The following is a 14,073-nucleotide window of genomic DNA, read 5'->3' as shown; positions in this document are numbered from 1 at the left end:
CACGTGTCAAGCCGATTCATTAATCATCCTATATAATCGACCCGCTACATGGTCTTAATAATGAAGGAGTCGTTAAGTAAAAAACAATTATTAAATAATACCATTGTTTCACACTTCGTAATAAGTGGTAAGTACATTCATTACCGAAAAAAAATTGCCAGGTACACCATTTTAGTGATCAGTGCTCTCGTGGGTAGGAAGTTTTCGAGCACCAGTGACCAGGAGAGGTATGCTGGCGGGAGCGTAAGCTGCTGGTAGAGCAACTTATGCTACACATATCAAAGGATATGGGCCAGACGAAGTATATTCCCTGGTTCTCCATGTTCGGGGTTGAGCGTGGGGTTAACGACCCCACCTTGGAAAAATATTACTGTTACGTAACTATGGGAAAGGCCAAGACCCACACAGGTTTTCAGCACCAGTAAAGATAGACTAATGAGTGATCAAGGCGTATGATTTAATAAAGAATAGTTTTTTCTCCCCTTTGAAACTACAGCCCCAGTGGGCCTAGGCCTCCGTTCACTTCGATTTTTCTAGATCTTACACATTCGGTAGGAGCCCTTGGACGGGTGATCAGCTCGTCGCAAGACCTCTACCTGTACATAAAAGCATAAAAACGCACACACACACACACACAGAATAAACATCCATGCCCTGAGTGGATTCGAACCCACGATCCCGGTTTCCAAGCGAGCGAAGACAGTATATGCCTTAGACCGCTCGGCTACCGTGACCGGCAAAGAATAGGTTAATATCTTAAATGTTGTCGGAAAAATAGTAAAAAAATTGTTGATCTATTTAACGTGTGTAATTCTGTTTGATTTCAGTGTAGGATACGAGGAACTGAAGCAACGATATCTGCAATTCTCTGTGTACGATTTTGACCGGTTCTCAAGACACGATCTGATTGGCCACGTTGTTCTGAAAGGCCTTCTGGACAACGCGGACCTGCACCAAGAACTGGAATTTACTATGAATGTGCTGTGTGCACCGCAGGTAAGCAGAATATTTCACCTTATTACTTTCCAATTAATCAGACGTCCACACGTCGACAGTTCGGGCAACACAACAGAATGCAATCGATCCGTAAATGATTGTCAATTATCTGAACGGGTAGGCTTATCCAACGCCAGATCGACGAGTAGCTGCAGTACAGAGCCCAATATTCCACATACTATGCATTATTTGTCAATTCGGATAATCGGATGATTATATTATCATAAACATTTACGACGGAACCTGGACCAAAATGATTTATTTCTAAGAACCAATGCGGTAACTGAACTGTTTGCATTCCTGATTCGTACTCGGAAGAACCGTGTCTCATTTATGGAAAAAATTATCCCTTATCCTCACTCCTTTTAAGCACTTTTCCTTTGTTCTTTCGGCAAAATGCTAATAGCATAACGGTGAATCCTTGGTTTCTTTTCCTAAGGTGTTCATCTTCCGCGTGTTACCTCCTCCTTTTCATCGGTGTTTTGCCTTCCTTCCATCCGTCCCCCTTCTTCCAGAGTGCTCGCCCCGAGCACTTCCAAGGTCCAGCGGTTGTCGGTTCCATTGTCTCACATTCATTCTTCACTTTCGTTCTTTCCTCGTTCACTCTTGCTAGGGAGGCCGGTGTTTCTACTACCGGTTCCTCCCATGCGGGCCGTTTCCTTTTTTTCGTTTTTGAGGGGGTCGACCCCTCCACAGTGTCCATTCTCTTATTTTCCGTAACCCGTTGCAAGTATCGACTACTTGTTTGGCTATCTTTCCTCTGAAAATCACATTGCCGGTCTTCTCTCTCAGGTGTAGCAGTTCCTCTACATCTCGATTCCTTATGACCTCGCTGCATTTCCGTTGCGGCTGGCGCTTCCTCCCGGACGTCTGTCCTGTCACGGTTCCCCTCAGTACGCTGTCCCTGGCCCAGTCCTTTCTGGCGATTTCTTTGCGCCGTGCCACTCTGGCACGGTGGGTCGTGTTCGGCCCGAGGATGTCTCTCATGCGTCGTGACGCTGTTGCGCGACGGTACATCCTTATTCTCTCAGGGCCAGTTCTTTCCGCGGCCCACAATTACTTTCTGTCGACGATTTCCTGAAGAGGTTCCTCTTGCGCCATGCCACTGTTGCACGGCGGGACACCTTCCTGCAGGCGGCAGCCAACTTCCTCCGGGGTCCACAAATTCCTCGAGTTAGTTCTTTTGGCTCCTCGCATTGCCCTGCGGCTTGCCTCTTGCCCCTATACCGCTTCTTCCGTACTTTGACTGGTTTCAGTAGGGCGTTTTCAACGGGGACTTCTCGTTGTTGGGCCACCTCAGGTTTCCTGTCCACTGAGGTCGGCTCTTCTTCTTCTAGACGTGCCTCCATCTCTTGGCAGGACGTCGTCTCTGTTTCTTCGTTAGGAATCTTCTGCCGCTCCACTATATCCTCTTTTCTCTTGGATCTGTCTCCAACTTCTCTACATTTGCCTCCATTGCATCTTGGCAGGCTGTCGTTTCCTGCTGCCAGGCATTCATATTTGCTTCCAACCTCTTCTCTCGCATGGCGGCCGTCTTTGCTTCGGTGGCTTTTGTCCTTGCTTGGGTAGCTCTTGTTTCTGCATCCAACTTTTCTACCCAGGCCCTCATCTCTTTCAGCAGGAGTTCCATCAACTGCTGTACGGCCATTTTGTGGCAGTATTAATAGTCGATGCACTCGTAAAATCGATTATTCTTCGAGGCGTGTTCAAGTTCGTAAAGCACTTCTGACACCAGTTGTCACGTGTTGAGTATGTCACGCGACAAATAACTTTACGTGGGTCTTGGATTTAGCGAATCTTTATTGAACATTCACTCTTACACACTGTACAATTATTATCACTTGTAGTGTCACTTGACTTCTGGCCTAATACTTCAATGCGACGTCTCAACTTTCCTTGGCCGTGGCTGGATCTCAACTGTCTTCTGTCTATATCGTATGACGACTAGGTTCCAACTGCTTTCTTGCTATCTGTAGCTCTCGGATTATGTAGGTGTTCTGCGGACTCAGTAGAGGACAACCCTAGCCAAGGTTCGATCTCACGTGTTCGCCAATCCGTTGCTTCAGGAACGCTCTTTATACGCTGGTAATGAGTTTATTATATTGAAATGATATTAATTGCCTTGTTTTTGTATTTTATGTGTGTTTTGATTTGTTTCTTCACTTGTGCTTATTTTCTAATTGACCTTCGGCTGTTAAGTTAAGGAACAAACAAGGCGAAATGAACTGAACTGTCATTATTCAATACAATGTTGAAAGGGACACGTGATAGCGTAGTTGGTTGAGGCACTATGCTACAAACCGGAAAGTCGCGAGTTCGATTCCCGATGATGCCATTGGATTTTCTTCAATTGACCTAATCCTTCCAGCCGCACTATGGCCTTGGGGTCGACTCAGCCTCTAACAGGAATGAGTACCAGGAATATTTCTGGGTGGTAAAGGGCGGCCGGCGCGTAAGGCTGACAACCTCACCGCCATCTGTGAGCCGATTGTCTAGAAAATGTGGGAGTCTCGACGTCTCACAACCCTATGGGCCTCCACGGCTTGTAACAGGGATAGATGTACATTTTATCTTTCCCAATGTTAAAATCTAGGTATTTTAGATATTATTTTCAAATTCTTAAGGGCAATATTATAGATAAATGGGGCCAAGACGGCCTGAGTAGAACTTGCAGCAGAGAAATGACAATTTAGAGAACTATATAACTCTGAAGGGCCCATTTAAAACTTCAATCTCGATTTGGGAACAGTAAATTATGTACAATACAGACATCCCATAGACTGGAAGCGGTTCTTGTATTGATCTTTCTCTCCGACGTTCTTTCATATTTCTCTGTATATGAGCAGGGCCTAGTTTATTTTGAAGAACTTCATTTGTCTGCCGAAAGCATTGCTCATGCGCCTTCATGCATATGAAATGTAAATCAGAATGCGAAAATGAGAAACTCAGTCAGGTATGAACTTTTCCATTCTCTAGAACAGGATATTTTTAACTTCTCGATTTTCTTAAGAATATTCACTATAAAATCATAAGTCATTTTTCTTACTATTTTTATTTTAATTATTTATGGTTTATTTACCAACACTGTTAGTAACTCAGTTTATTTAGCGTCGAATGGTAGGATGATATCGAATAATACATTCGAGAGGATGTGCAAGGAATCAATTTTGACCTAATTTGACGTATTAACCCGGCATTCACCTTGAACTGAGGAATATCACGATAAATTTCAGTAAGAGTAATCGTTGCTCCAGCCTAGATTCCAACGGAGCACTTTAAGAATTCAAGTCTGTGGTGTTACCGCTTCAAACACCTTATTGATCTTCCTTCTGTTTCCTGAATATGTACAATACAAAATGACTTAAAGTATTGCTGTCATGAATTTTTCTTAGTTAATCCGTTCCTCTTATACCTTTAAGGTTTCGAGGTTGTTTTTTTTTTCATTTTGATCATTTTACAAACGGTAGGACTCTTTGGATGAGTGATCAGCTCGTCGCAAGGCCTCTACCTAAACAAAGGACAACATAAATATAGAATAAACACACACACATACCAAACGTCCATGCGTTGTGTGGGATTCGAACCCAAGAACCCGGCTTCCGAGCAAGCGTAGAGAGTACATGTCTTAGACCGCCCAGCCATCGTGACCGGCATGAATTTAACTATGTTATTCAATTCATTCAATCATCAACGGCTATAGAGCCCTTTGTTGGGCCCTGGCCGCTCTTTCAACTTTATCTTTACACAGGCGATAGGTCTCCTTGGACAAGTAATCAGCCCGTCATAAAGCCGCTACCTACACACACAGAATAAACACATAGACATCCATGCATTGAGAGGGATTCGAACGCACGAACCCAGCGTTCGAACGAGCGAAGACACTTCATGCGCGGCGACTGTGATCGTCACGTTATTCAATGCCGCTTTAATATCAGAAGTGCTCACGGTCGTAATATTCCTGCTCTTCCCCGATAATATCGATCCTGAGCTCAACAAGTGTCAAGGACTTATGGCAAATCCGGAGTTCGATTCGAAGTACACGTGCGAGAAGTGACGTTACCACGGCGATGGCTATGAAGCACTGTTCCCTGGAATTTGATACTTCGTAGTTAGGTAGTTTACCGACGTTTCAGAGGAGGGTACCGTCTCCATCTTCAAAGTTTACGCATAGGCTGATCAAGCAGGCAGAGTAAAGGATTCTTGAAGAATGCCGTCTTCTGTGATGTGGCGCAGTGTAGTTATTTTGTTAACCAACGTCTCGGAGGAACGTATTGCCTCCATCTTCAGGGTATATGAAATCCACGAGCAATGTCTGTAGACACCTGCTCAAGCTGGTTCATAATTCGAGGATTGTTTAAACCCTCGAGGAGGCGATACGTTCTTCCGAAACGTCGGCTAACAAAATATCCACATGGCACCACATCCCAGAAGACGGCATTCTTCATAGTCACCCCCGTGAAAACCTCAAATCTTATAAAGGATTCTTGTTCAATTATAGAGAGCGCTGTCAAGAGGACATGCTTATGTATTCGTCGGAGAATACAAAATAAATTAGTAATAATAAAAATAGAATATAGGATAATATTAACATTTATTTTAGAGACGGTGTGAGGAGGTGGATAGGATTTACCTGGCACCGAATGGATCCCAAAGGCGGGACATTGTGACCACGATATGGAATGACCTAAGATTCTCATGTTTGTGGGTATGATTACTTCTGGTTTTCCGATACAATGACATGTAGTCTAATGAAAGTCAATCCGCATTTCGGAGGAAAATGTCGCCTCCGTCTTCAGGTTCAAAGTGTAAGCAAAGTACGAAATCAGAATGAAACCGGCAGTCTGATCTTAATTAAGCAAAGAAGAAAGGATTTTCTATCGCAATTTTTATCTTACGTCCCTCTTCTTACTCGCAAAGTTAAAATAATGATTATATATCTGAAAGTGTCTTCCCTCGTAGCGTGAAAAAATCTGATAGATTTTTATTAAACATGGAATGAACATCAGGCTACCATATATCAAATAGACCATAAAAATAATTCTCGAAGAACCAACCGTCTACTTCCTTTCACTAAATTTCAAGTATTTGACACGACACGGATCGCAAATAAAACACCGCGTCCAACAGTTCTGTTGTTGCGTGTGTGTATTCTTTGCCGCTTGATCGTGTTTACCGAGCTACTGCCTTCAACGTTAGAGGAGGTGGAGGGCCCAGACAGCAAGGTGAGCTCACAAGCATACTTCTATTTTCTCATATTAGGAAAAGTAGGCTAAAACGAAGTGATGGACTGCCATAAGAAGCAAGCAAAAAACATTAAACACAAATAATGATATTTGAAAATAAAATTAAGTGAAGTGTGTGTGAGAAGATTAAATTAAAATTTGTCCATTAATTTATAAATACAAGGAGGCCGCTCCATAGCTCAAGCGGTTAGTCACTGGCTTCCCACCGCGGCGGCCCCGGTTCGATCCTGGGTCTGGTCAAGTGGGATTTGTGGTGGACAAAGTGACGCAGGGACAGGTTTTCTCCGAGTACTTCGGTATCCTCTGCCAATCTTCATTCCACCAATTGCTCCACAATCACCCTCACTTATCATCTGGGGCTGGTACAATAGGCCAGAAGTGGCCGCAGTACAAGGGACTTAGTCACACCCCACTAGCAATAATATAAATACAATGCCTCCGACTTCCGCTTGGGGCCAGAGGACGTAACAGGGCAGGGTCTGAATGAAAACTGAAGAAGAAAAAGAATCTACGTACGAGTATATGTCTATCTTTTCTTCTTCGTGTTCTCTCAAATCAAAGCTTAGGCCTCCAGAGTCTGTTCCAAGGCTCGTGACTTATCGAACCATATCTTCACACGTATAACCATTTCATATTGCTCGGGGCCTTGAGCAGTAGGCCCTCTTATAGCATATTGTTATCCATCATCTGTGAAGATTTCTGGACAATGCATTTGCAGTAAGGGAAAAGGAGAAGTCGGGCTCCCAGTGTCGGTACAGGGCGTCCAGAAACTCATCTAAGACTCTTGTGCGATAGTTTGAATGAAAGAGGGAGATGGACGATTACCCATACCAGCGAATAGGGGAATAACAAATATCCTTGCATATATTCCTTAAAACTCTCTTCTGCATGTATTTTTCACGAGACCTCGTGGGATACCATTTAGCGATATATTCCAGAAGATTAAAGTTATTTGTGTGACCTATTGCAAAAAACAGTAAATATGTGAGCATTTATACAATATGTCTCACGAGGATATGTCAGTATTCTGGGAGGTCGAACATTCTAAGCAAAAAAATTGTGTATATACAATTGTCCAATTCCGAACGGTTTCCGAGATAGAGCTATTTCACTGTACAGTTACAAAACTGTTGATAAGAAAGGGATATTACGTACTGTTTCTAATACCGGTATTTATTGTTCAAGTGACATAGTTGGTACAGTATACTTAGTGTAATACATTTTCCAAAATTTCACCGTCAATATCAATGCACTTTGCAACCCGTGTGAGGACATGGCGTGTTGCTCGTCTGCACAGTGTACACTACAGTGAAATAGCTCTATCTCGGCAACCGCCCGGAATAGGTCACATGTACATATACACTTTTTGCTTAGAATGACCGATACTTTGACCTCCCAGAATATTGACTTTTTCCTCCTGGGACATTCTGCATATATACAAACATATACCGTATTCTTGGAATATAAGATACCCTCGAATTTAAGGCGCATCCGGTATTCGAATGTGGATTTAAGAACAAAGTTAGAAAGGTGCACATTCCTCGAATTTAAGACTCATCTTAATTTTTCAGCGGGGAAAAATGTGTGAAATGCGTGTCTTTTATTCGAAGTAATATGGTATAGATCACTAAGATGAAAAACTTTTTCATTTGTACCATTATGACTGACTGGGTTCAACCGCATGACATGTGTACTCAATTATAACTGACCTGACATTCNAATGTAAAATGGGGTATGGGAAGAAGCTAAGAGAGAAACAGGAGGCACGTAAGTAATTAAGACACGTATACTCGTATATCTTCCCTTACGCGCTGCAAGCATTTCTTGCTGTATCCTTGGATTCTTCTGAGCGATAAAGAAAGTTATTCTGAGGTTGGGAAGGGAAACACTGGATAGAGTCTCAGGTGCGCTTCTGCTCCGAAACTGTCAGAAGGAAACTAGTTTTCGGAAGGAAATTTTACACGAAGTCTACTACTGATACTGACTGTGTTTCTATAGCAAATAATTCGAAGTAAAACAGAAAAGAGAGAAGGACCTGGAAAGAACCCAGAAACTGTATCGGTTTTATTTGCCTTACAATACGACTTCCTGCCTCTGTACAGTGCGATTAGCAGTGAAACAATTATATATATTAGTCACTGTCTAAAGCAATTCAGTCCAGAATTTTATGTCTTCTCGTCTGCTGTCTAAAAACGTAAAATTTGGATTAAAAAAAACACAATTTTGCCTGTCGTTTTGTATGGATGTGACACTTTGATTTTGATATTAAAGTAGGAAACTAGACTACGAGTGTTTGAGAAATCCTGAAAGGGATAAGCTGGAAGGTCGCGGGTTCAAGTTCCGATGAGGTTATTGGATTTTTTCAATCGACCTAATCCATCCAACCGCACTATGGCCCTGGGGTTCACTCAGCCTCTAACAGAAATGAGTACCAGGAATTAATTAAATAATTTTCCTGGGGAGTAAAACGCGGCCGGCGCGTAAGGCTGATAACCTTACCGCCATCTGTGAGCTGATTGTCTAGATAATATGGGACCCTAAACGTCTCACAACCCTATGGGCTTTCATGGCCTGCTACAGGGATAGCTTTACCTTTTTTTTTTTACTTAGTAACGCTTAATGTATCCTGCAACGCCGTGTAAGTACCGGTATGCATTCACAGATCTCACGTCAAAATTTCAAGACACACAGTTTAGTGTATGTAGTGTGATTTATGTAATAAACGGGGGAAAATTTACGGTAGGTAAAAAGGTAAGATATAATTTCTTCCCAAACTTTCTTGTGCTAACAGGTAATTACCGATGTGTTGCCGGTTTCATAATCAGTCTATTTGACGTCTCCTCTTGCGTTATGATCATCAGCTGGAATTTCGTTGTGTATAAAATACCTATGGTAAAGCGAAAGTAACGGAACGCTTTCCCGTGATCTCAGCTAATTTCAACGTAGCCAGTATTCCCACCGGCGCGCCTCGCTTACAAGCGGAATGGAAGTTAATACCACCCTGATTGTCTGACGTCATAAGTACATTGCTTTATTACGATACTTTTAAAACATGCATTGAAAAGAGACATTGCTCTGTGAGAGGTATGAATTAATTTCTCTCTACTAGACTAGCTAACTCCATTGCAAAGAGGGCATCTTTAGAAGCTGACAGTAGCTCAGTTCATCGAAATATTCCCTGCCATTTATTAGACCCGAAAATTTATTACAGATTTCACAACAGCCAACCAGTGAACCACATCGTAAACCAGATTAATAAATTCCGTATCGTAGTAGCTTATCCCTGTTTGATCCATTTGAATATTATACTCCAATTTAAAGAAATAATTTTGCTTACATTTAATTTGACATTATATCCTCGTATGTGTATATACACTCCATATGCTATAGGAACTATGGTGTGTCATCCTCAGATGGGTAAAATAGATTGATACATCATCATTAAAATTTTACTAGATTCAATTTTAACGTACTTTCGGTATTGTACGTCGAAGGGAAATTGCAACACACCTACAGAGGACACAAGATATGACGTACCCTCTTTCGTAGAGGAGGTTGACTTTAGTTACGTACATTTGTTTATTTATTACGTCAATATTTTTGTTAAATGCACAATTCCTCATTCGGCCGTATGCTACAGTGCCTTAACAGAATGCGTAACAGACATCTACGAAATGAGTGAGTAATTTCGATATGGTTCTGCTTGCCCCATATATCATCGTCATCGTCATCATCATCATCATCATCATCATCACGACAACCTTATCTATTCCCAGTCTCTTCAGTCGTATTATTAATCCCATTACGGAATTTGATTTTTCCTTATTTTCTTCGGGACTTGCCGTAGCAGTTGGTTGAGGCGCTATACTACAAGACGGAAGATCGCAGGTTCGATTCCCGATGAGGTTACTGGAATTTTTATTTGGCCTGATCCTTCCAGCCGTACTACGGTCGACTCAGTCTCAAACAGAAATGAGTACCAGGAATCTTCCTGAGGGTAAAGGGCAGCAGGCGCGTAAGGATGACAACCTTTTCGCCATCTGTGAGCCGATTGTCCAGAAAATGTGGGAGCCTCGACGTCTCACAACCCTGTGGGCTTTCAGACCTATTACAAGGATAGCTTTACTTTTTTCTATCTTATTTTTTTCAGATTTCTGTCATTCTGGTTCTCCTCTTTCTCGCCTTTTTCTTTTCTCTCTCTCTCTACTTGTTTCTCTCGCATTTCCCTTATGAATTTGTTTCAGCCATGAGCTTGATTCAGGCACATTGCTCTCTTCTGCTTAGTGACTAGTGCCCTTCTTCAAACTTTAACTCTCAGGCTATAGAACTGGAGTCTGGAAAATGGTTATCGATTTTCAATACCTGAAAGAGCAGGTACATTATTTATCATACAGAAGAGAGATGTCAGCCCGAACATCACATGCATCTTCTCCTAGGCGAGTCATTTGCGTTAGGTTCATCTCGCAATGACGAATGAAAGGATGTCACCATCCGTCATGTTCGCACGTTATTATTTCAAACCCGAATTATGGATTTTATGAAATTTTTACGTAAGTAAATGAATTGATTAATTAAAAGATAAATTGATACATTTCGAAGAATATTAAAAAAAGAACTAAATTAAATTTACAGCCACCATTGCTTCACAAAACCAGAAAACCGAAATGTTATCACATATAGCTTAAATATGGACTGCTCGTAATTACGGACGTCGCCAGAATATTCTGTCCAGTAAATTAAGCTTACGAACTTACGTTTAAAATGTTTTTAAGATTATTTTAATGGATAGACCTAGAGTTCTTTATAAGATATATGTTAAGCCGTTACACTTCTCAATGCATGAATAAGTAATGAGGTCCATAAAATATAAGACGTTTAATAGATCATAAAAATTCGTATTTTATATTCCTTCATGTTGTCCTATTAAATTTGTTACAATTGATGGACCTCACTATTTATTCGTGCATCCAAGATTTGTGGGTCTCTATACTGAAACAAAGATGACACCACAAACTGCGTTCGATAAAATTTTGTATCATTCTTTTGTGTGCTTCCTTCTTTTATCGATTTGTTATTTTCCAAAAACCTGGAGGGTGTTGTGTCTGACTTTCCCCCATTCCGGCTCCCTTTTATTATTTTTATTATTATTAATGGGGGTGGGTTTTCCCATGCACTTAGACCAGTTATTGGTCCATTCTGCGTCCCCCTTTAATTTCTATTATCGCCATACCCTACCGGTACTGGTGCGTGCTATCAGCCCCGTTCAGCCAACGAGGTCGGTCCTCGGTACCTGATATTTCCCCCATCTACCAGAGGCATTGGAAACTACTTGGGCTGGAAACTTGTTGCCTAATTTTGCTCAGAGGTCTCCTAGAGACATGAGGATCTTTTACGTGCCGTAAATCTACGACCGGGACCCACGGCTTAAAGTCCCTCCTGGAGGACTTGTTCCCTGAAATTTTCCGCCCTTAAAAACCCGCGTACCTTGAGTCATGAGGTGGGAACGTTACCCCTAGACTACGGAGGCCGCTTTCCGGCTCCCTTATTAGTAATCCAAAGAAAAATGTAGTGAGCGGTAAGCAGAATATAGATCAGATGGAGCTGATATTCCTACTGACACTTCTAATATATTATACAAGGCTAAACAAAGCAGTTATCTTGCACATGACGTCACTTATTTCGGAGCGAAGGGTGAAAATCAATGCTGGAACCGAGAGACCTTGTTCTCTTGCCTCTCTCATTGAGAGAAATTGCATCCCACCGATGCAACTTACCACGTGCCGTACACATACCCTTCACTTAAGAGGAGATGCCTATCCATGAGATGTGTGACGTAACTGGGGCACACGTGTAACGACATACACTCATTTACGCGGCCTCTATGTTCCAGAGAAATGTCCTGTAACGTGTAAATCGTAGTAGATGTCTTATAATTAAATTTTAATTTGGCAGAAGTTCTGGGTATTAACGTATGGTGCTTGTCTATATGAGGAGCCGGGATAGTTCAGTTGGTATAGTGACTGGCTACAGGCTGGACGACCGAGGGGTCGGAGTTCGAGTCGCGGTAGGGTCAAGACATTTCTCTACTCCACAACGTCCAGACCGGCTCTTGGGCCCACCCAGCCTCCTATCCAGTGACTACCGGATGCACTTTCCTCGGGGTTAATGCGGCCGGGGCGTGAAGCTGGCTACTCACATCCAGCTAGTGCCGAGGTCAAGAAAACGTGGATCTATACATCCACTCCCACGTACTCCTTCATGGTGTAGTGCTTAATTAGTTAAGACCAGGTACAACTTTTCCTTTTACTTCTCAAGATGAGGCCCATGTGATGTGGAATGACATGAAGTTGATTATGAAGAGGGACTATGGTTATGTAACATTTTCAAGGGGTTGAGTATGGCCGGTTTGGGAACACTACACGGATATTCGTCTGGACGTACATAATACGATGGAAAGCCTTAAGGCTTATTAGCAGCTAATCCGGTGTTTCGGNTTCCAAGCCTGCCGTTGCCTATTCTAGACCATGGCCTGGCAGCAGGCGCGTACACAGACAACCTACTGAACTGCTTGCAATAGGATAATATCAGACAACACAAGTTACATACTCCAGTATGCATGGAGCACGGCCCTTCCTGAGAAGCTGATGGTCGCTTAGGTAGTCAAGTAACTCCACACATTTTACAAACCCAGAAGGTTCAGTACCGTGTTCACAAGAGCCCTCCACTGGTCCCTATCCTGAGCCAGATCAATCCAATCGATACCATTCCATCCTATCTCTCTAAGATCCATCTTAATATTGTCCACCCACCTACACCTTGGTCTTCCCAGTGGTCACCTTTCTTCTTTCATCAATATCCTCTGCGTATGAACACTCCAGTTAATAATAATAATGTAACACCATAACCTGAAAATTATTGTTTACATCGTGACATGCAGGCCCAGTGGGCACGTTTTATTATTATTATTAATTAAAGTGTTGTACTGACGACAGGCCTAATTTTCTAGCTTTATTACCGGAATCTTACCTTCACTAGATGCTAATCGCGGACGATGGGATGAACAAGGCAGGCGCATAGTACGTGTACATGTGGGTAAACCCACTTGGAAGGTCTACTGCTAGATGAAATGAACGCATTTAAATGAACTTAGAGAAAACAAAATGTATGAAGATGTTAACTAGACTCAAGTGTCTCATGAAATGGTTTAATGACATGAATGTGTGAACATGATAATGAACCTTTCACTTCCATAAACGTAGAACTTTCTTCAACAGCTGATTAAGTAGCAACTTTTTAGGAAAAAATAACGCATCCTGTAGTTAATTAGTTCAAAGTTGCTTTGAAAGAGGACCCTGATAATATCTCTCCCATTCACTTGTCGTGTAGCCGTGGATATATGCAACTTGTCAGTCACTAAGAACATCCTGTGTACATATGCTGTGTGCTAAACATGTAACGTCATGCCGGTCGACATGAATGGGTGGGGACACGTGTTCGAAACCCCAAAAGAAAATTCAGAGTAACCTGATACTTATAACATATAATCTACATAACATATGTCAAAATATATGTATATTTTTTATAATTTATTTGAAATGACGTTTCGGAAACCACTTCTCGGTCCTGAAACAAGACGTCTACTGTATTGGCCCCAATCGATAAAGCTTGTCTTTATGCAACAAATCCTTCGTTTTTTACCAGAGAACGGAGAGCAGTCTCCATAATGTCATTTCAAATATAAATATGGTGATATATAATGCCCAGAAAATGGGCATTAACATAAAACCATCTAGAGCTTTTAGATCGTATGGTTATCTGCCTGTGCAATGTTCCC

General features: G+C 42.0%; 1 protein-coding gene and 1 long non-coding RNA gene across 2 annotated transcripts in view; one reads left to right on the top strand and one right to left on the bottom strand.

Annotated features, from left to right (window-relative positions):
• The window catches only part of LOC117282768, a 126,393-nt gene that overhangs the window by 66,186 nt on the left and 46,134 nt on the right, over window positions 1-14,073 (bottom strand). The window lies entirely within an intron of this gene.
• LOC111870223 (synaptotagmin-10) overlaps window positions 1-14,073 on the top strand; it is a 123,652-nt gene that overhangs the window by 70,372 nt on the left and 39,207 nt on the right. Inside the window, exon 6 of the mRNA XM_023862330.2 lies at window positions 828-996. Within this exon, the coding sequence (XP_023718098.1) occupies window positions 828-996 (169 nt within the window). The remainder of the gene's footprint in view (window positions 1-827; window positions 997-14,073) is intronic.

This window comes from Cryptotermes secundus, unplaced genomic scaffold (assembly GCF_002891405.2).
Source record: "Cryptotermes secundus unplaced genomic scaffold, Csec_1.0 scaffold1412, whole genome shotgun sequence".
In the NCBI taxonomy this organism is placed as follows: domain Eukaryota; kingdom Metazoa; phylum Arthropoda; class Insecta; order Blattodea; family Kalotermitidae; genus Cryptotermes; species Cryptotermes secundus.
Note: the sequence above shows the minus strand (reverse complement) of the source record. Positions and strands in the feature narration are given on the sequence as shown.